We start from the raw sequence: 27,218 nt of genomic DNA, 5'->3' as shown, positions 1-27,218 counted from the left end.
GCTGTAGCTTCATATTTGCCGTACAGACATGAGAGTGATCTCCATCTTCCTGATTGGAAAGTGTTGAACTAAACTGTGGACCCTGGGTGGACCCTGCCTCTCGCCCAGTGTCAGCTGGGATTAGCTCCAGCAGCCCCACGACCCTATTCAGGAATAAATGGTATAGCTAATGGGTGGATGGAAATGTTGAACTATTGCTCTGAATTGAAACGTGTCTCCAGGACAGTTTCACCCACCAACGAAACTCAATTGATCAATTTGCCTTATATTTCATTGCTTAGAAGTTTTGAAAACACGTATAAAGATGGCACAATTACTTGACCAATATGTTCTGAGGAAAGTCTGTGTCTCTTCATTCAGTTTAATTCATAGGGTTATCCATTCATGAAGAGTTAACCTGAACATATTAGCTCCTTCATAAACTTAATAGGCTGTTTGTGATGACAATTAATATTTATGTAATAGCTGGCTGCCCGGCCATTAAATATTCTTTCCATGGTTGGTTATAAAATTCTAATGTCTGTCTGCCTTCACATTTCGCAACTTACTTTCAAATCACAGTTTTAGGTGTAAATATAAAAGTGTCCTTTTTATAACATCTCAGTTATTCTTTCCATCGGGTCCACCTTCTTAAACTACCTTGAGTTTCCTTCCTCTACCTCACCTTCATTCATTTTTGTTTTAGAAACATTGTTAGATGATAAATCTCACTCCATTTAGTATATTGTGGTGTAAGTTTGCCCTCTGCTGGTACATATCAGGCTTTCTACAATAAAAAAAAAGTAATTCATCATTTCATTTGTCCTGAGAAACAAATATTCCTTTGTCCTAGGTTCCAGTTCCCATTATTTATATTAGTAATGTGTGTAATGTTAGTGGTGCTTTCCTTTGTTATGCACATGGGCACTGGAGCACTTTGGGAAAAGAGGTTAGTGGTGATACACTTATTAGTGAAATTAACAAGTAAGAAACTCTTTCTGGATAAGGCATGGCTGATCTGAAGCAGTTCAGTTGGGCTTAAGCTGATGGTCACTAAATGAACTCAATGTAAAAATACATGTAGAATACATTACACACAGCCAGCGCACACAGCCACCTTTTTTTGGTCAGTGGTTGTTATCATAAGTCTACGTGGTCTGTAGGTGGAGGGTCTCAGCTCCTTCACAGTGATCTTCTGCCTCCACAATGTCCACAATCATTAATGTCACAGTGTTCATAAAATTGTCCATGATGATGGGATGATTTATAGTTGTTTATACTTCTTAAATATAAAAATAACTGCCAACCCCATTTGTTTGGGGGAAGGCTCTAGGAGTAGGGAGTCTCTAAAGTAGATAAAAAATAAATGGGGACTTAGGTAAGTTTGCAAAACCTTGTTTGCAGTATTCCCGTCTAATACACGAACATGTGTGTGACACTTTTTAAGGTGATCCTCCCTGTTAACAGCGTCATTTTAACGATTCTCTGAAGTGGCTAAAAAAGTAAAATCCACTGGACATGTTTATCCTTTTGTCACTTTTAATTCCAGGAACAAATGATCTTCTATTAAAGGGTCATCATAGTTCTGTCTCTATGAAAACCATGATCTGAGTAGTAAGAGCGGCGTTCTCCCACAGCACAAGCTTGTCCCTGCATAGAGCTCTGTCCTTTGGTCTTTGAAGTGTCCCCTGGAAGGGAACATCTCAGAAATTACTGAAGAGCTCGTATTTTTTCATCCAGTCCATCTGTGGTGCCCTCTTCTTTTCTTTGGCATGGGCCTTCATCTTCTCCTCTGCTGCTGTAGCGCTCAGTCTCAGGCCCATCTCAGCGAACGGGTCCAACAGCCGGGCACCCTCATCATCCGCCAACTGCACAGGACATGTTATTGAAGATGGAAAGAAAGATAGAATTGAGAGCCATAATTTTTCATCTGGAGGACCAAAGACAGAACCATATGTGAATATCCTCACTGACCTGTGTGCTGTTGCCCTGGCTGCTGAAGTTGGAGTGTGTGGACCTGAGGGACTGTGTGGTGGAGCTGCCGTTGATTTTAGGGTTGGGGGGATATGGACGGACCATCATGGTCTGTGAAAATAATCAATCAAACGATGCACGCAGAAGGTGCCATGTGAAGAAACCTTCATCCAAGTGATAATTTATCATTTTCACTTTTGTCATGTTGTGTAATTCATTTTAAGCTCTGACAGTGTTTTAACCTAATTAATTCAAGAATCAGTGGAGAGAGTCAGGCACAATCCTTTCCTCTGACTTTAAGCCTGAACATACTTTATTTTATGGGTCTGCAATTTCCTAATACATTACCAGGACGTTTACCAGAAAGACCTCTGGCACATGACACAAATTACAGAGAAAATGGAGACTGCGATGACCTGGATTACTTCTAGTTAAGTTCTACAACAGGTCAGCTGAAATTTGTGGAGAAAAACTGAATTTTAATGAAGCTGTTGTTTTGATGAAATCTATTAAGCAGCTGCTTATAAACTCAGCACAGTTCACTTTAACTAAATTAACTGAAATAAGAGAACTTTGTCTCAAGCAATTGGAACCAAATTACACTGGTGTGGTCCTACCTTTGAGATGATTGACTGTGGGGATAACCCCCCTCCTCTTGAAGTGTTCGTCTGTGTCCGGGTCCACCACCAACAACCAGGTCTCATCTCCCCCCTTTTTTATGAAGGCCACCACCTCTGCATGACGCATACCTTCAATATTTACACCATTTACCTGAAACAGACAGAGACAAAAGAAAAGGATGTTTAAAAGAAGGAAGGAGACTTTCTGATTGTTTTGTGAGTTGACTATCGACTGCTTTCAGATGTTATGTCTCCACATAGTAAACAACCGGCAGGAAAGCTAGTAAGTCATATCTGATACATTGATTGTCTCCATGTTGACAGTAATTATCACATTTCTTCCAGTCTTTGTCACACTCATCTTTCTGCAGATGAAGGGTGTAAGTAGTAGCAAGTTTCTGGATATTTTTTTTTTTACTTGCAGCCATTAAGACCTTTAGGAAGCATATATCTTTTTTTTTTTTTTTTTTTTTTTTTTTTTTTCCACAGCTCTTAGAGTTATAGTATTTTGACTGTGTACAGAAAGAGTAGTAAAGAATCAGTGTTAAAACTCAAAATCCTTGACAGGAAACATCTCACTTTCTCCCAGAAAAGCTCATTATATGGCCAATAACAAAATATGTGGACATGGTCAACGAGTGCAGATGCACATTCCCTCTAACAACCTTTCTGGATCCCATTTATTTTATAAACATCCAAATTGTTTTTCCCAACTGAAATGAGTTAAATTCACTTTTATTATCAGTACAGCACCTGTATATACATTTCCCCCATCACTCTTTTTTCCATTGTTGACATACTGAGCTACCTCGTTCAACCAGCAGGGGGAGCCCTGCAACAACATACTGATTACACACTGTTCAACACATCTTTCAGAGTGCTGTCGAGACTCTTATTATGAATTATGAATTCTTCCAGGAAAGCATTTTGGACAGCTGTACATGCAGCTGTGGATAGAACTTGAAGGTACAGTGTACCACAGTGAAAGAAAACCCTTCTTAAGTAACTTCTACAATCAGTTTCATGGCCACAAGCATCTAAACTAAGGAGCATAATGAGCATGTGTGCATGTGACAATTTTATCTTGGCCTCTACATGTAGCTAGCAAAACACAACAGCCTGTTATTGTTTAGTTATATCTAGATGCTTTGCATTTGGAGGGCTACCAACAGTGCTGTCTAGACCTTGGCTTCTCTGGGGCAAGCAGCTTTGCACCATGCAAAGTTAGTACACTCAATTATTGATGGCTCTCCCTGGACAACGACTGTAGTGTGGGTTTCAGGTGTCAGTCCTGAGGGGGAATTTGTTTAAAATTCACTGCTTATGACAAGAAGGGATGTATTAAAGTCAAGGAAGGTGCAAACTTTTAAAGTCTGCTTTTGTATTAATTTGTAATTAAGGAAATGGGGTGAAATAAATGTAGACAATAGGAATGTAGGCAAATAGAGACAGACTTTACAGGTCTTTCAGAGAAAAAAGTACGGAAAAACAAAATCAATAGAGACAGTGAAAGGAAGTAAAATAAATAGAAGAAGCAGGATCTACAGAAGGAAAAAGTGAACAGCTCCACCTGTCTCCTCTCCTGACAGACGCAGGCAAATCATCAGTCAGCCAGGGAAACAGACAAACAGTTCGATACAGCAAGAACAAGCATCTTTGTGTCCAGTCAAACAACAGGTGTTGTATCATGTTTCACAGCCCTTCATTAATAGTCCATCCCACACAGGACAATACGCTCTGTTCTCTGCCCACAGGGCTTATTAATACACACTGCAGGATCAAAAGCTTAGTTCTCATGGGACTATTCCTCAGGGAACCTTGTGATAATAGTGTAGGCGTGTGTGTTTGTGTGCATTTGAGTGCATGTCTCATCAATGTCATAGAGGGTCTGGCCACCTGAAGTCTACTGGTGCATATTTGATGTGGTTGGTGTGTGTCCGTGTGTGTGCAAGATGAAGCAACAGACTAACCTCGGACTGATCAAAACAATATAAAATGCATCTAAACATCCATGAATATGATGCACGATGTGTGACTTTTAACTCTTTGACATCCAGTTTAGCTTCACAAAAGCTAAATGAAATTTCACAATGTGTGAATCTTTGTCTAACACAAAGAACCCAGTGGCCTGAAACTGGACCATGCAGCAAACTATGAGAAGTGATTTACATGATGATATAAACAGAATGAAACAAAGCTGAGTCAGCAGCTGTGCAGTCTCTTTGTTGACTAAAACTAATTTAGAATCTGATTTCAATGGATAAATTAGTATGAATTTTATGTTCCTAGAAAGCTGGCACACTTTTTCGCAGAAAGGAGTGGGTGGTACATTTGCCAAATCAAGTGTAGAGGTCAACAATTTCTCTTAGTTTAACATGCAAATATTTGCTCATAAAACAAATGACAGGGAATACACTGAAACTGTGACCTGGTGGTTGCATTTGAGGAAAATGGAATGGATTACTAAGTGTCCACAGTTTATTCTAAGCATGCGATATGAATGTATGATACACACCCAGTACATGGGGGCTCTGCAGGGGTGTGTGCTCAGCCCATTGCTCTTCACACTGCTGACACATGACTGTGTGCCAACCTACAGCACCAACCACATTGTCAAGTTTGCAGATGACACGACTGTAGTTGGCCTCATTACCAACAATGATGAGGCCGACTACAGGAGTGAGGTGTGCCAACTGGTCCAGTGGTGTAAGAATAACAACCTCTTCCTCAATGTGGGGAAGACTAAAGAGATCGTTGTGGACTTCAGGAGAAAACCTTTAAAGCATCCACCCCACACACTCCCACTTCAGACTCCTGCCTTCAGGGAGAAGGTATCGGAGTCTCCAGGCCCACTCAGCCCACCAGACTTACAAACAACTTCATCCACCAGGCTGTGAGGATGCTGAACACTGTTCACTACCTCCCCCCCTCTGCCCCTGGACCACAACCCACCACAGAACATAAAAAGACTACCCCTGCTGTTGACAAACTCAATACATTCCCCCTTCCTGTTATATTACAGGCAAATCTGCTGCTGACTGTTCATTTTACCATCATATCTGCTGCTGTTGGTCATTTGCACTGCTGTCCATGTACATTTCATAAGTTATTATAGTATGGGCATTCAACATTAGGTGAGAGAGAAACAGTATTTAGATTTTTCTGTATGTCCTGCTCATATAGTGAACCGACAATAAAACTCTTTGATCTTGATCTTACTTCTCAAGACATTTCAGTAAAAGCCACAAATATCAGACTGATGGTGGCACTAGAGCAAAGGTCAGGGGGGGGTCACCAAATTTTCTGGTTGACTTTGTCTCCAGTAACAAACGCTGTGCTAGATGACAGTGTAGGATGTAAGTGTGCGTGTTGTTTTGTGACGTGAGTGGGAGAGAGTGACATGAGCACACTGGTGTCAGATCACCTCAGAGCAGCTTTATGGCTTCATGGAAGTAATCCCAAGCGAGAGACAGAGAGCTGTCATGGTGTTTCACCTCTCTAACAAGCTGCTGACAGATAGCACATGCATGGTCAGAGATGATGGTTGCAATTAACACACACACAGCCAACTCACCCAACAGGGGCTCAGATTGTTCTGCCCAAACAAATTTAAAACAATGGGATAAAGTTATTAGGCGGGGGTGAAACTGCAGATGCCACTTCAGATCTGATAAAGCTCATGCTAACAGCAAACACACATTTCCCTTTTCACATAAAAAAACAAAAAGGGGTGTGGACACAGGATGGAGCCAACCCCAGCTGACACTGGACGAGCGGCAGGGTACACCCTGGACAGGTCGGGTTAAAAAAATCTCCCACTTCATGTTTGTCAGGAACAACAAATTATTGATTTAGTCTGTAAAATGTCAGAGAATAGTAAAAGACTGTCCATCACAGTTTAATATGACATCTTAAATGTCTTGTTTTGCACAAAATCCCAAACTATTAGGCTTCTAATGACATAAAATACATAAAAGCAGCAAATCTCCAAAGTGGATAAGCTGCAGTTGGAAAATGTTTTTATCTGCTTGCAAAATTAGTCAACTATCAACATAAACGCTGATTCGTTTTCTGTCAACTACGTTTCTGCTCTAAACTAGGCAGATATTATTGCACATCTTGTTTGATTTCTTTGTACTGTAATTTATGTTCAGATCTTTGCAGTAACAGGGCTGAACTGAATTTGTGTCTTGACTTCCTTCCAACTTCACAGTGGATGTGCCTGCATACATGATTGTGTGTTACTCGACTGTCACTGCCATCAGTGACCTGCTACAGGATGTTCCCACACACTCTCAGCATCCATCTAATGCTCCAACGGAGCACCAGTACATCAGTATCCTGTAGTACTAAGTCTGTCAGTGAGGTGTGATTTAGAATATGCAGCTCTCAGATCACAGTTACAGGTCTATGTTGGCAGTTTTCCATTTAGTTTATTAGTTTGTACTACGCTCACTCATTTTGAAAACATATCAGGAAGTTTTTTTTATATATTCTGTTCAGTTTACTACAGTATGGAAATCACACCACCACGTCTGAAAATTGTTGATGAAAATGAACATGTCACCACATTTAAAACTCTCCAACCTGAGCCTGGAGATTCCCAACAGCTCAGATTGGAGAGTTTTGCTGCTGAACAGGAACCTCTCGTAAGGAGAAGTTCAATCTGAAAAGTTGACTGCTCCTCTTGTCTGTTCTACGATTTTTCACATCTTCTACATTTTCAAGTCTTTGAACAAATTCTACAACTATTAAAATGCCTCCAAGAGGGAAAAGAGCTAATAAATCAGAAACAAACGAGGATGTTGAAGCAGAAGAGGATTATATTTCAGCGGCGCAAGTAACAGAGATGTTGAGTCAGCAGAAGCAGATGTACACCGCACTGTTGAGCCAACAACAAGACAACTTCAAAGGTTTTGTGCAACTACTTATGGAGACAAATAACAAGACGACATGACCAGAGAAATACAGGAGATAAAAACGAGTTTGCAGTTTACCCAGCGAGATGTGGATGTGATTAAAGCAGCCATGGGTGAACAGAAAATACAAACCAAGGAAACAAGGGATGATGTCTACAAAACTTGTGAGAGTCTAATAGCTATAACGGATAAAATGGAGCATTTGGAAGCACAGTCCAAGCGAAAAAACCTGATCTTCGAGGGAATCAAGGAGTCAGCTGGAGAAAGCTGGACGGAAGCGGAATGTAAGGTGAAGGAAATATTAAAGGATAAACTGCAAATTCATCAAGAAATTGAGATGGAGCGGGCTCACAGAGTCGGGAAACCTTCTGATGCGGGCCTTTCTACATTTTTATATGTATTAAATATATGCTCCACAGTTTGTCGTGCTATGCTAGATAAGTGGATGGTTCGATACATAGATTGGAAGGAGAGACAACCTGTGACTGTTTTCATGCTAAACTTACTAGCGGTGTGTATCACTAAAACATGTCCCATTGAAAAACAACAAACTCCGTCGGGAGGAATATGTGCATCACTAAAATATGTCCTACTGGAAAAACTATAAACTCTGCAGGGTGAAACATTAACTTTAGCTTCATAACGTCTAAATTCTAAATATATAAACATTTAGAACATGCACCACAAAGGGGAAACAGTGAATAACACGTTCCTAAATGTCAAACTATTCCTTTAATACCCTGTGTTTGATTTCTCTAAAGGATATCTTGCCATTATACTATGTTTTAGGTACTTCCTTTGAACCTCTCAGGCTGCTAGCAAATGGAACCGAATGCTACCTGAAGAAATGCATCAAAAACTCTGTGGAAAATTTGGCTCTAACATAAAAAAAACACCAATATATTTCTTTATATTTTTGGAAGATGCTAAATGAACCCTGTTTAACCTTATTATCAGACCCTGATGGAGTCCTGTTTGACTGGCTCTGCAGCCTGGCTTGACACTGATATACAGCCAGTGAGGACAAAGGTCATGGGAATGAAGAGTGAATACTGTGTGAAAAACTGCTGATTAAAATGCTGATGTTCCTACCAGCATTCAGTCAGCTTCCCAGTATTCTTTAAACTGGGAAGCTGACTGAACACTATGTCCCCACCCATCGTAGAGATCTGAGTCACTGGCCTCTACCTTCTCTGATTCTGCAGTATCGTTTGAAGCTTGTCATCTTTTAAAACTCTCTCTTTGTTCCTGCATCTTCACTCATTGCGGTGTTCTTTCTCTCTGATCAAACACACTCTGTCTCTATTTCTCTCAGTGTTTCATAAGAAGATGTACATATACACACACACTCTCACATCCCTCCTCCCCCATGTCCTGCTCTGTGTCAGCCCCTGCGATCAGACTGATTTACATCTGGCTCTCCTCTCCCATATGGCCAACCTGGCCTCTCCTCTCTCTCCAGTCTGACACACAGTAAAGACTCCAGGCTCCAGGTTCTGTTATCCTTAGAAACAGGACCTGGTGCTTTGAGGGGGGGGCCTGATGGCAGAGACTATGCTACTGAGCTGTGCACTGTTCGCTTTTGTTTTTACCTTTACACATAATGCTCATTCTTGCACATACTGGCATTTGTTTTTTTGTCCTTGTACACAGGTACCCCATGTACCTTTATTTATTATGTCTACCCTATACATACTGTATACCTGCCACATGTTACTCGATATATTGCTATATGCTTATTCTTATTTCTTATATTTTTTAAAATACCTTTCCACCTTGTATTTTAGTCTTACACTTTTATACATTTACTTTGGGTGCTGTGATGATGATAATTATTGCTGTTGCTACCGGATACCTGAATTTCCCTATTTGATCAGTGGATTAATTGCTGTCAACTTTTTATTATTTAGCGATTATTTACAGCAGCTAAAGTTAAATCTAGCAACTTTTTTGAATCACTATGAACATTATTATAAATGTCACCCTATTTTTAGAAATGTACACATGACTGATTTCTGTTTGTACTTTTGTTGGATTTAGTCGGTGCATTCAGGGCGTCTCGCTCCATCTCACATATTTATTTTGAATATAAATATCTGTTGTTTTTTTTAATAGCTTTTAAACTAATAATGATATCAGCAACATTTCCAATGCAAGCAGTAGGTTTTCATGGTCAAGCAATCATATTTTGAGGGTCAAACTATCATGGGAATATTGCTTTTATGGTATTATAGGGAAACGAACTTGCCTCTTGGTGGAAGGGTGCTTCCTAGTTTAATTTGTTTTCTATAGCCATTTGTACTTCTAATACATTCAATACTCAATTTAGCTGCCAACAAAATATAAAAAAATTATATTTACTATGCTATTAAAGATTTTAATAATGTTTTATGTAACTAAATTAACTACAAATCATAATAAATTGTGACTAGAAATATATGTAACTATTTTATTTGGTTGCTGTTTGTTTTATGCCTTGAAACTAATTAATGCATTGAAAAAAAGATGTGTCCTTCTTTATGGAAGTATCAGTGACAAGCAGTGAGAATTACTGCATTCCAATACAGAAACACCTCAAGATTAAAAGTAGAGCTGAATTAGCACTTTATAAGCAGAGGAGCATTTACTGCAGGACTACTGTATTAGATTACATTTGTAGGAGACGTCCCTGCATGTATCCACTTTGCTTCCTACCTCAATGAGCCTGTCCTGTGGCCGGAGCCCGGCGTGGTCTGCAGGTGATCCTGGGTCCAGGGAGCGGATGTACTGTCCAGGCCGCGACCGGTCACTGTGGAGGTTGAAGCCGTAGCCTGCCTCAGACTTCACCAAGTGGCACAGGCGCGGAGCGAGCGTTGATGGGTCGACCTGGGGCTGTGATTCAGATTGGGCCTGGGTGTGGGCTTCAGCCTGGGCAGCCTCCTGGAGGAGGGAGAGGGAGATAGTATGGATTTGTCCTCTAATAAACGTCAAACCCTCACCCATTTGCTTGTCTCTCTCAGTTAGGTTTAAGTACACAGCCACATTTAGGTACAGTTCTCCTATCGACAGACTGCAAGAACAATACGACTAAAACTCAGGGTAAAATACCACAAGTGTGGTTCTCTCCATGTGAAAATTCTCAGTTGGGATTTGGAGACACCAAATCAAGGGAGTTTAAAATGGTTTTTAACCTACTGTACATTCAGGTGTCAATTTATTAGGTACAGTACATCTCACAACACTTGTACAAAAACTCCTCCCTTCAGTCTTTGCTGAAGTTGTTTCAGAGAGGTGGTTCTTTAACCGTACAATAATTTTGGAGGCTGTTGTCTGTGCTGCTGTTGAACTGTTCTGCCTTAGACAGACAGGTGTTATTGACACTCACCTCATTGATTTGAATGGGGCGGGGAGAATGTATACTGCCAATGAGATCAAATAATTCTGAAAAAATTATTATTATTTTGTGCTGCCATCCAGTCAGAGACTAGATTATTATTATGAAGTCTCATTCTGGCGTGACACTGTCCATTCGCAGCATATCACTGGCAGCTCTAGCAGGCTGGATAAAGACATTTATAGACACTGTATAATTGTGCCTTGAGCTCTACAGTATGATCACACTGATTTACCACCTACACACACACACTGGAAAAAAGTGCAGTGAGAGCGCTGATAGATGGTGGCCTGCTCTGTAACCTCAGCAGATAATAACTGTGAGATAACCAACAGGTAAAGTAGGTGTTGGGTAACCCACAGGGAAGAAGAACATACAGTACACACACTGTGTGCACAGGACAGGTCTGCAACCATATTATGCAACTTGTCTGTTGTTTCCACTGCATACGTGAAGCTAGCACCGTGATCTACATGTGCCTGCTAAAAATACATATGGAGTATGTGGGCAGTGTATAGAAAGGAGAAGATGCTTGATGGTTTATTCTGACCATTTTTGAACTTATTCACTTCCACAAACTTTATCTTCCCTTCAATTTTCCATGTGATTATTGTAAATGCATCTTAGAAATCATGACAAAGCCTCGATCACCACAACTCTGCCTCCCACTCTAGCCCTCGATCTTTAAAAAAATACACAGATGGCAAAATATAATTTAATTTCAGGCACCAAAATCCTTAGGGTGAGCTGGGCAGCTTGCCCTGAGAAGGAGGAAGAGCGAGTACAAGCAGAATAATTCAGCACAGTTCAACTCTCATGATTCCCTCCAGGTCCGCTCTTTTCCTGGCTGGAGAGGAAGCACCAGGGGTGGATCTTTCAAAGGAGAAAAACATTATAAATATAAAAATCAAATGTCTTAACATCCTCGAATTTTGGGCGAATGTGAAACAGCGGCAGAAAGAGGGGAGAAGAGCAAGGGAACAAGCAGGGAGCGAGAGAGTGTGTGGGAGGGATAGAAAATTAGATGCAGTGAGAACACTGAGAAAAAGAGTCTAGGAAAAGAAACAGTACAAGTTGTGTAGAGCCTGTAGAAATACAGCAAACACATACAAGGACAAGCAGAAATGCAGAGTGGTGCAGCAAAAAACTAGGTGACAGGGGTTTCCAGTAAGAGATGACGGGGAGGACTGGAACTGCACAGGAGCTCCTCTAAGATAAACAGTGAGAGTGCACAGCTGGGAGTTGTTATGGGAAGGAGAGGCGAGCGTCTGCCAGTCTAACCTCACAGTGCCTCTCAATGCCAGTCCGCACCCCACTAATCACCTCCTGGGGCCTACGCCATCTCTTACACTCTGTGCCTTCGACATTAGAGTACATTTAGGACACTTGTTGTTTTTGTGTTTGTGTTTGATTGGATAGAGCTTGATAGTGTAAGTCTGCCACAGGCCCGAGTGTCTTGGAGGGTGACAACATGACACTGTGTGTGTCTGTGTCAAGGTGCATTAAATCTGAACTGATGGTGGATTACAGTACGAAGAGACAGAGACTCCTGGTCTGAAAGAGTTTGTGTGTCAGCTAAAGACGACTGGAGCAGCCACAGGGGCCGCACAGCCTCTCTTAAATGAGCGTCACCGTGTTTGGTTGAACTGTGGGTGTTTTAATGGGTGAAAGAAAACTGAACTGTTGTCCCCCTTTGTCAACAGACTACCTTGTCATCAGGAAAGTGTTCACTTATCAGCAATGGACATTTTTCAAAACATGGGAGGAGAAGCAGTTGGAAAAAACCACAGTACCGTTTTTTGTTCCAGGCGTGTAACTACAGCACAGCTAAAAACAAGTTGTCATGGAAAAGTCAGGTCGTTGTTCTGTAAGGAAAACTGTATGGAATATTTCACGCCTACTGCATTATGGAGTTTGTTCCCAAAACACACACACACACACACACACACACACCTACTGACCCTGGTGTCAGACTGAGAGGATGTGTTGTCAAACGAACATGTGCCATCCCATGAATTCCTTTTGCTTACTGGTACAATAAGCCTTTGTTTTCTGTCAGACCGGGAGCTCACATGTGTGGGGAACATACTGTAAACACACAAGGCTGGTGTTTAACTCTGTGGCTCTGTTACGCACTTTTGATTACATTAGAAATGTTTGACGTTTTCCATTAGTAGCATGTCAGCAGGTTTTTTGTGTCTAAGACTGTGAATAAGGCCGGTCTGACATTTTTGAGGTTTATGACTCAGAATGAAAACATACCAGCTTACCAGTTTTAGTGCATGTGTATATGTGCATGTGCAGACACACCCACACACGTGTACTGTGTATTTCCCTCTGCATGGCTGCTGGCAGAGATGTTGGCAGTTGATGAAACTAGATCGCAGCTTGTTGAATAATTGAGCGATGGCCAACTGCAATGGATGGATCACGGCCGCCGTTAACTCTTTCACAGTCAACATCACCAGCTCACTGCAGGTCCAGAACATAATGAGGTGCATTTGGGCATGCATGTGTGTGTTTGTGTGTGCTGTTGTCCCATACACAATCCCAGCATGTGTGTGTGTGTGTATGCATGTTGGGCATTTTGTCAACAGTGCTCTGACTTACATGCTTCCCATAGGAGATTATCGTCAACTCAATATGCAAATTCTTATAAACCAGAAGGCTAACTTTCCTTTGAACCCTGAGTCATAATTGTGTAATATCTTATGAACTGTTTTCCGTTTAACCTGTACCGCCCATCACTGTGGATAAATGACACACCAAATGCCACTACATTTGTGTGTCCATACTGAAGGCAAGTAATGGGTAAAGTTTTTTGGCCCTGATGTACATTTTTATGGCTTTGGGGAGAGTTCTTCCATAACCTAAAAACCTTATCCCAGTTTGTTAACATTACTTCTCTGCTTGGAAAAATTCCACTGGAGTTGACAGCAACATGACACTCTGCTCCAGTTTTGTATTTGAAACTATTCGGTGAGCTCTGGCAGGCAAACTGCTCTGTGCACAGTTGCTCCTTTTTGTGATTACAATAAAATCTGACAAAAAGTTAACAAAAAAAAAAACTAATGAAATTAACATCTATCCCAGAATCTGTTGGCCATTTGTTTCAAACATAGACTAATTACATTTATAAAGAAGGGAGAATATAGGTAACAGGACGGGTAACAGGTGGACGTTATATGTAGAAATTGCAATACAGAAAGGTTACAGTGTCAGAACAGCTGAAAACATTGACTTGTAACACAAATTGGAAAACACAGTACATCCAAGTGTACTTACTTTATGTAACAATTGACCATTGTTTCACTGTTTGACAACTGACTTGTCCAAGTATGTCTTCAGAGAGTTTGGATCCAAACAACCCAACCAATGTGTTAGACTGAATAACGTTTGCATTTTGCTAATAATTCTGTAACATTTTGTGTTGTTTGCAAGAAACATGTGGCTGTGTGTGTGTGTGTGTGTGTGTGTGTGTGTGCTCTGCTGCATGAACTTTTTGCTGGGGAATGTTCTTGTAATTTAATTGGGGGCAGCCAGTTACTATGGAGATAGCAGTGGAACCAGTAGAACCAGTCCCATCAGAAAAACTGCAGCTTAAACATGTGGGCTAACTTTTCAAAACAAGGTGAGCTGTTTTGTGTCTGTGTGACACTGTAATGCAAAGACTACAGCTTTTCAAAGTGCTAGCACAGCCCATATGAGTCATTTAAAAGGGCTTTACCAAATTTAGAAAACCATTGTCTTAGAAATTTTATTTAGCGTTTATACACGCGTTTGTGTGCAACTACTTCAGGTGTTGCTCAACCATAGAGGAGCAGAGCAAAAATGGCCAGTTTACAGAGGGGGAGAAAGAGAGAGGAGTGGGAGGAGGGCAAGAGAGAAAGGAAATGACAAGCAGCTGGAGTAAAGCAGAGAGGGGTTTGGAGACTAAAAATGAGAAGTAAAGAAAAGAGGATAGAAAACAGAGTGAATTATGGAAGAGAGATGGATCCAACAGGATAAAAAGAAGTAGGACAGGCGGAGGGGGCGATGATGCACAGATGTGGAGGACAGGAAGCAGAGAGAACATGAGCACAGGAGGAATGGCCGGAGATCTCGATTAACACCGTTTTTGTCCCCACTGTGGTGTATTGCATAACAGCTCTGTGATACGAAGGCTAGTTTTGTGCATCCAGTACCGCTCTGCCAGGCCAGGCCGGCTGAGATCTGTTTACAGTCTCCTGCTCTGCTGCAGTATGACTGTGTGAGCGTGTTACGTGTGGTACCTGTTGTTCACAGCTCAGGAGTGAGTGAACGAGAAAAAGCAGCAGCTGAAAGTCTGCCACTGTCTTGTTTCTCCACCTCATCATAACTGTCCACATTATGCTGTTTATTGTACTTGTTAAGGTGCCGTGTCTTGATTTCGATGCTACAACCTTGAACAATGCGCTGCAGGAGGTTTTTTTTTTGTACTTAACAGTTTTAAGTTTATATACCTTAGTTTTAAGAGGCAGGATTTCTCTTTACCTTAAGTTCACAGAGTGAGAAATTCTTGATAGAAAGGGAAGAAAAGTTCCTGGGTTGCACACAGAAAAATCCTGCATCCATGTCTTGATTATGAATCAAGCAATCAAAAGAGCCACAAGGCAGTTACAGTTCTTCTGTCAGTCTGGTCTAAACATCTGATGGAACAGGCATGGATGTTGGTGTTTGCATGCAGCTTCCTGAAAAGCTGCTGGACTGATGCTACAAAACTCATGACAGCAAATATACTGCACAGTGTTGAAATGTCACATAACACAGCTGAGAGCACTGCTGATACCACGGCACTCAGCTTGACTTATTTGGATTAGTAATTACTGTAGCTCAGAGCAAAATGACAGGGCGTCCCCACAACCCTTCAATGTGCCAAAAATATTATACAGTATGTACTTCACTAAACACGTTTTTGTCCTTTGAAAAGATTATCAGTGTCACAACAAACGCTGTACTACTCCTGCTGCACACATTAAAATGTCAAGGCTCAGCTGTCTTTTGGGGATTCAAAGGTTCAACTCTTTTATGAAGTTTAATGTCACTGCTAGAAAAAAAATTACAAAATCAAAACACTCATAAATTGTGACTCAGAGATCCAAACACTGACTTTGCTAAGCAATGAAAGGCTGAAACTACTGCTCTTAACCTCTTAACCTGCCTTTGACAAAAAGGAATGCTACAATGAAATCTGTAAAAATAAAAAAAGAGTTACTGTACATGAGCACAGTAGTTCCTGTTTTAACCCACAGTAACTGCCAAGAAAGCAACATGAAGAATGTGTGCAAAAGCCTGCGGTGTGGTCCCTCGTGGCACTAACGCCGGTTGCATCAAACTAAAACAAATGTGTCCCAGTGTTGCTGCCATGCTCTGACTGTTTTTGGTCAGCTCTCAACATGCAACCCAGCCTCACGGCAACATGTATAATAGCTATGAAAACTGTGACATCGTTTTTCTGGCAGTGCTTATACATGGTTAAGTTTAGGCACAGCAGTTATGTACGTGGTTAGGATTAGGGGAAAGGCTACGAGGAGTCTGTGAGGTTTTGGGAAATACCTTCAGGTAACCATTTCATAACGGTCGGCATGTCTCAGTTTCAAATGTGCACAGAAGATTATCTCATGGTAATCACAAGCTGGGTCTAGACCCATCGATCGCCCCCAACCACCACCTTCCTACGGTTTTTAAAATTCCGTAGTTCCAAACCGTATGCCTTCAAAAGATTCTAACAGGGAGCTTCCAGATCCACATTCCAGTCCAGTTGGTGACAGTAATGCACTGTTTCGTTGTTTGACAACAGCCACAAAAACACCAAGAAGAAGAACACAAGGATACTGGGCTACAAAAAACAAAATGTTGCCATGCCACAATTGAATAGCTGTTATTATGACACCACTACGTTTTACGGTGTGGACTGATGTAGCTATTCTATATTTTCTACATGTGAGGGTGATGTTTTACGGTGTGGACTGATTCTATATTTTCTACATGTGAGGGTGAAAAATAGTTCCTGGGGTCTATGCAACAGACTGCATCAAAATGAGCCCAACTTTTCTACAAAGCACGTACAAAGTCCAGAAAACTAACCAACTGTATCTGTGATAGACTGGTGACCTGTCCAGGGTGGACCCCACCTCTCGCCCATTGTCAGCTGGGATTGGCTCCAGCCCCCGGTGACCCTATTCAGGAATAAGTGCTATAGATAATGGAATAACCTGCATGATAACAGTGTTTCAACATGTTCTTCTGTGTCTGTCAGTCTCACAGTCCGAACACATCATGCAGATGTTAATAAAACTATTTCAAACCAACCCCCTCTTGCTTTTTCACCATCTGCCTCTCACTGTCTTTCTACGCTTCATTCTTCTTAATCTTCTTTATGTTTTGTACATCACAGAATGCCGTTTCATGCGATCCTGCTGTTCAAATTCTTGAACTCTTTCTGACTTTCTGTCCCTCTCTTATCTTTGAGTGCCATGTGTTACAGCATAGTCGCAGCAGCAGGAGCGAAGCCGCTGCAGAACGCAACATTTCCACCTATTTGTATTTAGACGGCCATTTAAAATGTGTGGGCTGATGGTGATGCTGATGTATTCAGCAGTTACGCTATAAGTGCTGATGTTTGTGCGTGTCTGTATTTAGATTTAAAGATGTTTTTTTCCATTAAATTCATTTCTCTCTCGCTCCACCTCTGTTTTTTCTGTTTTTTTGTGATAAAACAGCAGTTGATGTTGATGATGTAATGTGTGTATGTGTGTGTGGCCACACCCTTGTTATCAGTGTGTGGCAGATATCCCTCATCCTTTGGAGTATAAATGTGTTTTTCTCAGCGTGTATTAGCATGCAGGATGATGTGTGAATGTTAGCAGAGCTTACACACCAAGTTGAAAATGTCTATCAATCATTAAAGTCATTCTTTGGTTGCATCATGTTTGACTCTGGGAAAATGTAACAGATATTTTTCACAATTTTCTAACAGTTTATAGACTAAACAAAATTAATTGAGAGAACAGCTTACAGATGATCAGATCTGTTAAATAACTGTCTCTGTATGTGTGTGTACTTAAAGCACAGGGGGAGGAAGAAGTACTGTACATGTGACATCATGGAGACACAAACACGCTGTGTGGCGGCTTCATAGATGACACCAGGCAAAAGACTGATCCTGTATATATGTGTGTGTGTGTGTGTGCAGGAGACAGCAGATACCATAAATATACATACATCTTCCACTTCCCTAAGCATAATGAATCAATTAGAGGGGAATTGTTGTCTGCTTCCACCCCACACATCCTGTCACACTCTCCCATCTCTCACATATTAACCACACCTCAGCCTCCTCTTCTCATTTGTCAAGTGTTACTAGAATTCCCAGTTGATCCATACGGATACAAAGTCTCTCTCCCATCACATCCAATCGCCTCCCACATGGAGCAAAAGACAGCTACAAATAAACTGATCCAAGATCCCGATGTGTGAGCAGAGAGAAACATACTGTAGCAGAGCCGGTGGGACAGTAGAAACAAACGCCTGAGTGTGTTTTTTAGTGTATTAGCGCTGCATGGATGGATGTGTGGGAATGTATGCGGGCTCACAGCTGTGAGTGCAGTAGGGAGCAGATTCAGACTGAAGAGACTGAACATGGTGAGTGTTCTGGACCAGGAATAAACCTGTGAAACAGCACAGTTGTGACAGCAAGGCTGAAACTGCCTCTGCTTGCCAGATCATGAACACATGACAATAGCAACACAAGTTCTCTTCACTTCATTCAAGGCCTTTTCGGTCACAATGACGAGGTACGGCAGTGGCGAATTTTCTTGCTGCCTGTATTTTTCTGACTTTACAGTGCTCACTTGTATTTGTTGGTGATGCTGCTGTGTGGGCAGTGCATTCATCATGACAGTGCAGTGCACAGTGACTTAAGAAAACATGCAAATAGACAAGATTTACACAACTTAAAAAAAAAACACTGCAAAATGAGAAGACGCAACTAAATACTGAAGCACGCTGCTCACACTGGAAACACAACTAAACTGCATCTGCAGCATTTTTCTAAATGCTCAACATGTGTTGTCAAAGTGTGCAGTGTGCTGATCTCTCAGGGCCACCGTAGGTTTTCAGGATATGAATATATGATTGACTCTGCATGAGGAGATAATACCTAGAGACACACAGTTGTGTTCACCTCCGCACACCCACACACATTTAACACAATACACAGCTGTGTGTGCTATTTGATGCTACCTACTGTAGTAAATTCCACCCTTTCCCGTTCCCCATTCTTGACCCTTCCACATCCTACAGACCATGTTTTAACTCCAGGAATTTGGGTTGTTATCTCACCTCTCTCTCAAACACACACACACACACACACACACACACACACACACACACACACACACACACACTGAACCCAGACCCCTGCATCTTGATGTAACGCAGTTGGTATTCAAAGATGGGGGAGGAGGTCTTCAACACCAACTCCAGATGTTGCACACTCACTTGCTCTCACCAATGTATGGTCGGTGAAAATCTAATTTATGTAAATGAACATTTTTTAATCTGAGAATTTTTTATTCCTAGAAAAATAAATATTCACTTCAAGTGAATATGAAAAGTTTAGTTTGTTTGCAGCCACATAAAATATCAGCTGTGTTGCTACAGGCCTTAAATGACAATGACAATTTTCAAAGCAACAACAAAACAACTTTAGACCTGTTCCCCCCTTATAATGCATTTGGGTAGCAATCGGAAATCGTGCACAGACGACCACAAGTGCTGACAACGTCATGACAACCCCTGCGTTGTGTGCTGTTATATTAGAGCTGACAGCGACATCTTTTTCCTATTAGCCTGAACATTAGGAGACACTACACAGGACAAAGAAGACATATGACTCTAACCTTGGTCATCACTTTGTATTGTTATAAACTAATGATCATGTTTTGGTTGCAGTGGCACAAAGACCAGCTATCAAAGGGGCATTTGAAGGATAATGTGCTAAACAAGAAATGAGTGGCTTTGCTTGTCTGACAACATACAAAAGAGATGCAGAAGAACATGTCAGAAGAACAGATGTTTGCTGTGAGTCTACAGTTCACTCACAAAGCACATTACTGTTACAGTGCCTCTGATTTTTATTCTGTTTACTGCCCTCTTCTCTTGCTCTCTCTCAGGGATCCTTGAGTGTTACTGTTGTTGTTTATCCAGTCCTGACACAATGACCTCAAGACCTGACCTTTAAATGCTTTCCTCTCTGTCCACAGTTTTCTCATGCAGATCTGTTTCACTCTGATACCAAAGCTTCTAAAATGAGCTGATTATCAAGATGCACAGATATTCCTACATAGATGCTCTGTAGGAGGATTTTGTGAAATCTGTAGATTTAAAGACTGATGTTGTTTCACACAACCTCTAGATTGTCGCACAATAAAACGTAACTATGCATCGTAATAACCTGTTTACTGGGGTTGTTTTTTAATGGGAGGACAGTCTCCCATTGCGTGACTGCAGATGTACATCCTAAATAAAGCATACAATATGCTCTGAATCTTAATACGTCACACAAGGTTGTATAACAATCTTGACCACGCAAAGACACACATGCACACACACACACAGGCCAAACACAGACCCCTCCTCTCTCTTTAACAGTTTTAACAGATGTATGCATGTGCATGCTACAGAGGGAGCAGATGATCTATAGCAGTCCACGATGTAGTGAATCTTATGAAAACACAAAGTGCTACTCACATGCTAGTTGTTTGTATGGTAGCAGTACTAGTACTACTACTGTGTCATACTGAGTTGTGTCTGAACAAGACGAACCATTATGTGATGTTGCTAAGCTCCAAAGCTCCTGAAAATAACCCTAAAGATTAAAGGGCAAAGTCAACATGGTCACATTAAAGAGAAAGAAAGGGTCCCTAGGTTTGTATGCACAATTCTGTAAAGCTCCATCTCTTCCTTTTCCCTTTTCACACTTTGCACATTGGCTTACCAGGCTTATATAATGTTGTGTAACCCACTGTCAAGATCAACAGTAGTGGTAAATTAAGGCCTGAACACTGGATTTCTACCAGACGAACATGACTCAGCTGCTGTGCTGGAGAACTTTGGTGAATAAATGAGGAAAACAGAGAGGAATGTTTTTGTTCATGACCTCTAGTCTGTGACATTGAATTAGAAATGCAGTAAAACCATGAAGAATGGAGGGGATAAAAATATAACTTATTATTATGAATCAATACAGTACATTTTGCGTTTGGCACGAAGACATAAACATGTACACAGACATGGAGAAGTTCTGGGTGAGCAGTCCACCATCAACTGGCTCCGCTGTGTCACAAACCAAGAGCAAGACAGTAAACAAGACAGGAACGCATCAAAAAATACACCTGGGGGACAAGTGTCATGCAATCAAGGGAACACACACACACAATCAAACTAAACTATTTACTGGGCAACTGATTATAGTTGATGAAATGGCTCACATCTAAGCATTTTTACACTGTGTCCATATACATCTACAGAGAATAAAAAGGTACATCATGCCATGCTGAATGTCGGGGCGGGGGCACCATTTTTGGAGGTACGTGCTGTATTTTTACCTGTATACCTAAATCATTTAGATCTCACTTTACTGACTGTGGTAATTCAGAATAGATATCCTTAGCTGACTCAAAGTGGACCTAGAGATCCTGTCAATGAGAGCGACAGACTGAAAAATGACTCTGTACCCTGATCTGAGCTACAGTGTAGCTAGCAGCTGTCGGCAGATAACACAAACACTGCAGATGAATCCATTTCTGTCCTGCCTGTGCTCAAACCGAACACTAAAGTGGACATTTGGACGTAGCTGAAACACCTGCCACAGTATGTACGTAGCTGTATGGAATAATACAAATATATAATTTTTCAATTAACTTATAGATGTACATAGTGTATATATATGATGGATAATGAGTGTGATGCTCCAAACATGGCACATTTATTCAAAATTCAGCACAGTGTGATTCTCAGTGTGTGTATGCAGTGTGTCTTTTAGGGCCTTACTGTATAATGTAAACTGTAGTTACAAAAGGCCCCTGTTGCTTTGACAGAGAGGAGAAGATAAAAACCTAAAACTTTTTGAGTTGTGCTGCTATATTTCTAATACTGAAACAGCTCATATTCTATTGAAGGGGTTTTTAAATAAAACTGTGGGCCCCTCCTCTGGCAGAACTGAGACAACAAAACCCCTGTTTGTGGGGCTAATCATGCGCTAAACTTTGGAACTACAGTTCCTGTAATTTGGTGGCTTTGAGATATAATGTTGCCATGTAGGGCGGCACGGTGATGCAGTGGTTAGCGCTGTCGCCTTACAGCAAAAAGGTTCTGGGTTTGAGCCTGGGGTGTTTCTGTGTGGAGTTTGCATGTTCTCCCTGTGGCTGCGTGGGTTCTCTCCGGGTGCTCTGGCTTCTTCCCACAGTCCAAAGACAAGCATCTTAGGTTGACTGCTGAGTCTAAACTGCCCGTAGGAGTGAGTGTGAGTATGTGTGGTTGTTTGTCTATGTAACAGCCCTGTGATAATCTGATGACCTGTCCAGGATGGACCCCGCCTCTCGCCCAATGCCAGCTGGCCCCTGTGACCCTGTTCAGGAATAAGCGGTATAGTGTATGGGTTTCCATGTAATCAGTCTATAAGCCTCATTTTCTGGCTTATATTTGTTTACATGTTGGTAAACTGACACTATTAAAAGTATTCTGAATTAGCTATTCACAGTCCGTGTTGCAACGTACCCATGGATTTGCAGAAGACTACCACTAGATTACTTTTATACTGAGGAAAACCTACAAACAGGCACGTTCTGCACTTTTAAAGAGCATTTATTCCTATGCTCTCTAAGCAGATTTATGGATGTTTATTCATGATGGACATCAGAGAGGTCCCTAAATATTTGTGACAGTATTTTCAGATTTGTGAAATTCTGAGGCAGAATTGTGCAACCAGGTGCTACGAGTTGTGTGTTATCCATTGGTGCAGCTGCCAGTGCTGACTGTTGGTGAGTGGGCCAAATCAGCAACCACGCTTACAACCACTGACTTCCCCTGCAGAACGCCAGCGTGCACCTGTCCCTTTCACCTCACCTGGTAACTTTCCATGTCTGTCCTCTCTTGAGCTCATTTATGCATGAACCAGAAGTATGTGCTGTGCTGTCCAGCTAATCCAGTTCTCTTTTGGCCTGGTTGTAGCATATCTGCAAACTATTTTACAATCCTCAGCAGAAAGAAAGGTGCTGCAAACATAACTGACACACTGGCACACTCATAGTCAGTGCCAAGCTTTCATCTTCCACTACTCTCCTTCTCTACTCTGACTCCACTACCCTGCAGATCTTTGCTTTCTAAACTTCCCTGCCCCATAGAGGGGGGGCCCACTTCCTGAAACTCCTTCCAACAAATATCCACGGTTGGTTATTAGCTGCTCTCAGTTTTGGGTTACCTTGGTCCAAATGCTGTCTGCTCTTTTTCTTATCTTTTTTATTCCTAGCTTTCCTTAAATAATAAAATATGAAAAGAAATGTGCTGCTCTCAGCACTTTTCTACTTTTCAGAATAAGAAAAATTAAACACCTCATTAGCAAATAAGGTTGTATTTACAGCTGTGAATGACACCAAGACAAGCATAAAGAGGAATAACATATCTACATATTTTTAGCTTGGTGATTAGTGGCTTCTTCACCGATCAGTCTGTTTTCTCCTCTGCTTTTATTGTGATAATTACTCTGCACTGATTGCCAAAGCTCCCTACCAGCCACATGGATGAATGGCACACAATATGACACGATATGCTATACCAGCATGAAGTATCAGTGCTGAGTCTGCTGTGGTGGAACAGCTTCCTCTGAGACGGGACAGAAAGCGGAGACATCCAGCTCTTTGCGGACTCAAGGTACCAATCGAGTGATGGAGGAAGGTTTCAATGTTCAGGCTCAGGAGACACTTTATGTTCAGTCTACTTTCCCATAAGTTTTAAAAATCAAAGTTTCAACAGAACTTTGTGCATTCTCCTCCAGTTTTCCTGCTTTTGTTTTGCACTGTTCTTCTGACTCGTCCTGCTAAACTTTCTATTCTTTCATTAGAGTCAGAGAGAAGAAGAGAAACGAGAGACCTCCACGCATTTCCTGAGCATCAGCTGGGCCAATCCGACTCCACCGAGCACTGGGATTCCTCCCCACGGGTCACAAAACCAGGTCCTGAACATTTAGGATTAAACTGATTGGCTCTGTCAGTGCTCTTGTAGAAATAGTGCCGCTCACATATTGGCAGGGCAAACCTAAATGAAAACACATGTTGTGTAAATGCAGAAAGCAGAGTGCGAGTGGCCTCGTTTCGCTGGTAGGGAGCATGTGAAGCTGAAGATGGACGGACTTTTGCGTTCTAGGAGAGACACGGTGGACGGAAACACATCCTGTTTTCTCTGTCAGCATGGAACAATTAATCAGACAGAAATGTATGAAATGCCTTTGGAGCATTATGCAACCAACTGTGTCGATAAGTAATAAACACTGAAGGGTCTGTAGTAAATATACCCTCTGGCATATTTCACCATAACTGCAATATCTATAAAACAAAAGCATTCAGAAAATCTCCCCAACAGCAGCTGTCTTTATTCATACAATTTCTTTGGAATTCCTGTTCTGCAGAGTCAGCGTTCTCCTAACTTCTGTTGGGCTCTGCCCTCTGGCTTTTCTTGTCCAATTTAATTTCTAACAGAGCATCTGGAATGCTTTCAGCAAGTTCTTTCCTCAGGACACGTACATTCAGAGACAGAAGCGTGAAAGGCTACAGAGCGGGACATAAACTCACATGGCATCTACGCTAATCTCAAACTGGCAATGAAGCAAGAAAACCAGTCTGCAATGATCTGACATCTGAGCTGAAAAGAATCTGCTCAAAGAGTTTACTCACTACCTGCAAGGTGTTTGCTAATCTAGTAAGAGTTCTTAAGTTGTGTTTGGGAGCATTCAAATCTCTGAGAATCCTTTATTTGGCTTCTACTTTTAAGCCAAAGCCAGTTGCATGTCAGTTTTCTAAGGAGGAGAACTGGTGAGGATTTACTAGTTTGTTTACACCGATAAAAAAAAGAGACTCAGTGTCTTCATATCAGTAGTTCACTTCAGATATCAGCTGGAGATGAGCTTCCAAAAGCCTGCAGCTCACCCCACTTTTACTTCATAGTCTGTTAGCTGCTTACAGAATAATGAGGTCAATGGAAACGGGGGTAACAGCTAGTCTGACTTTTGGAAACACACCAGATACAACATATTTATTAATTAGTTAAGATGGATGTTTAAACCATAGATGGAACCAGGCTGTTTTCCCTTGGACCCAGTGCTTATGCTAAGTTAATCTAACTGGCCGCTGGCTGTAGATCAACTTTAAGATGCTGTCAACATTCATCTTACTCTGGGCAAAAAAGACTTTTAGCCAGTTCGCTTCTGATTCACTGCTTATCAAACTCTAACCCTAAACCAAGACTTCACTCTAATATTTAGTGAAAGGAAGGTGAATTCCCAACAGATTTATGTCCCCACAACATGAGTATTACAAGTACACACTTGGCGATAGCAACGTGCTACAATGCAAATTTTGGCCTAAGCATCAGGAGCAATGTTTGGCTCAGTGTCTTGCTAAAGGAGACTGACATGTGGACAGGAGTCAAGAGGAGCTGTGGAAGGACTCCTGGATCCTTGCAATCACTGAATAACATGTTCTGCTTCTTGAGCCACAGCTGCCTCCAAAATGTCAAACCTTTCCTTTAACAGATCAATACTCACTATAGATTCTTCATGTACCATTATGCCCACATTTTGAATGAACAACAGCATCACAGAGAATCGGTTCTGAAACATCGGTACTCAGGCTTTTTAGGACCTGATGAGAAGTGGAAAATAAATAAAGATGATGACTCTAACAATGCTGATGTTTATAACACTGGCAAACCCACTGTGCCTCGATGGAGGGGCAGCTTACCTTCTTCGCAGCCTTTGATGGTGACCTCCTGGTGGGCTTCTGTACCTGGCTGCTCACTGTGACTGGCTGTTTGGACACTGAGCCATTCTCCTGCTTCTTGGTGGGGGAGGATGGGACAGACGATGGGGGAGCGGAGGGGGTGGCTGGTGGAGAGGAGGAGGAAGCAGGCCCCGTCCCGTGAATGGCCATCGCCTCTGTGGCAGTGAGGCGCAGGCTGCGCAGACTTTCATGTGTCTCATGGTCCACCACCAGCAACCTGGTCTCATGCTCCACGGTTTTGATCCGCTGCACCACCTGAGGGATGGGACGGTATTGTAACTCTAATTTAATGGCCATTTCCTTTGAAAAGCAATAAAAGAATCCTTAAAATTAAAGATGCCAATGCAGAATATTTGGCTGCAGCTCAATCTGAGAACCAGTATAGAGTGCATTTGCAAAAGAAGAGTTAACCAGTCTCCCCAGAAGCATCCAAAATATAAAGAACTGCAGTTGTTCTGAGTATATTTAAGACAAACTGCTTGGATATTTTAGGAATGCAGGAAATAAAAAAGGTATGTTCTGAACCAATGATTAGCATCAATTACTTATAGAGAAATAAACATACAGTATCTCTGAAGAGAAGAGATTTTTCCGAAGGACTCTGCAATTCTACCAATACGAACAGTGAAACTGTGCACAGAAATACATACAAAATAATCAACATGATTGATTTAGTTACAAAGAAACCAACACAAAGGTTGTTGATGCTGTTTGTGTGTGTGCACTTGGGAAAATGCTTATCTGAACCTGCTGTCTCTACCATATCTAACTAACAGGCATGCAACAAGGCATGCAAACGTGAAACACAGACAGTTTTAGGCATTTACAGGATTTAGCATGTGAACATTTACTGGCTGATTTTCACCAGAAACGCCAATGAAAGTAATGACTGGAAGCTAAAGTCCTGAATGCCTTTGTCACAAGCCAAGTACAGATGCTGTGTAGATAAGATATCGGCACATGGAATGAAACCTGTGACTGAAAAGTGAAACTAAGGCAAAGAGGTTTTTAATAAAAGCGATGTGAGGTTGTGTGTGGGCAGTGTTTTACAATATCAACTTGCAGATTATTGAGCAGGGTAACGACCTGGCTGGCCTGATACAGTCCCATGCCAACCAGTGTGACCTGTTGATGACCCCCTGTACAGGCATCATGTCAGTTAAAACCACAAATGTGTACATCTACTCGCCTGGTGATGTGTCTCTCTCTCCACGTTCACCCCATTCACTGCAACCACTCGGTCCCCAGGGCGCAGCCCCGACGCTTCTGCTGGGGAGCC

General features: G+C 41.6%; 1 protein-coding gene across 1 annotated transcript in view; it reads right to left on the bottom strand.

Moving 5' to 3' along the window:
* Nucleotides 1-1,465: 1,465 nt before the first annotated feature.
* The window catches only part of LOC109969528 (Na(+)/H(+) exchange regulatory cofactor NHE-RF2), a 26,363-nt gene continuing 610 nt past the window's right edge, over nt 1,466-27,218 (bottom strand). Inside the window, 7 exon segments of the mRNA XM_020616468.1 lie at nt 1,466-1,847; nt 1,954-2,042; nt 2,044-2,064; nt 2,571-2,724; nt 10,187-10,411; nt 25,901-26,194; nt 27,129-27,218. The exon segment at nt 27,129-27,218 is cut by the window's right edge and continues 19 nt beyond it. Coding sequence (XP_020472124.1) covers nt 1,683-1,847; nt 1,954-2,042; nt 2,044-2,064; nt 2,571-2,724; nt 10,187-10,411; nt 25,901-26,194; nt 27,129-27,218 — 1,038 coding nt within the window. The 3' untranslated portion in view covers nt 1,466-1,682.

Source organism: Monopterus albus, unplaced genomic scaffold (assembly GCF_001952655.1).
Source record: "Monopterus albus unplaced genomic scaffold, M_albus_1.0 scaffold174.1, whole genome shotgun sequence".
NCBI lineage: Eukaryota > Metazoa > Chordata > Actinopteri > Synbranchiformes > Synbranchidae > Monopterus > Monopterus albus.
The sequence above is the reverse complement of the archived record's forward strand: the minus strand, read 5'-3'. Positions and strand labels throughout refer to the sequence as shown.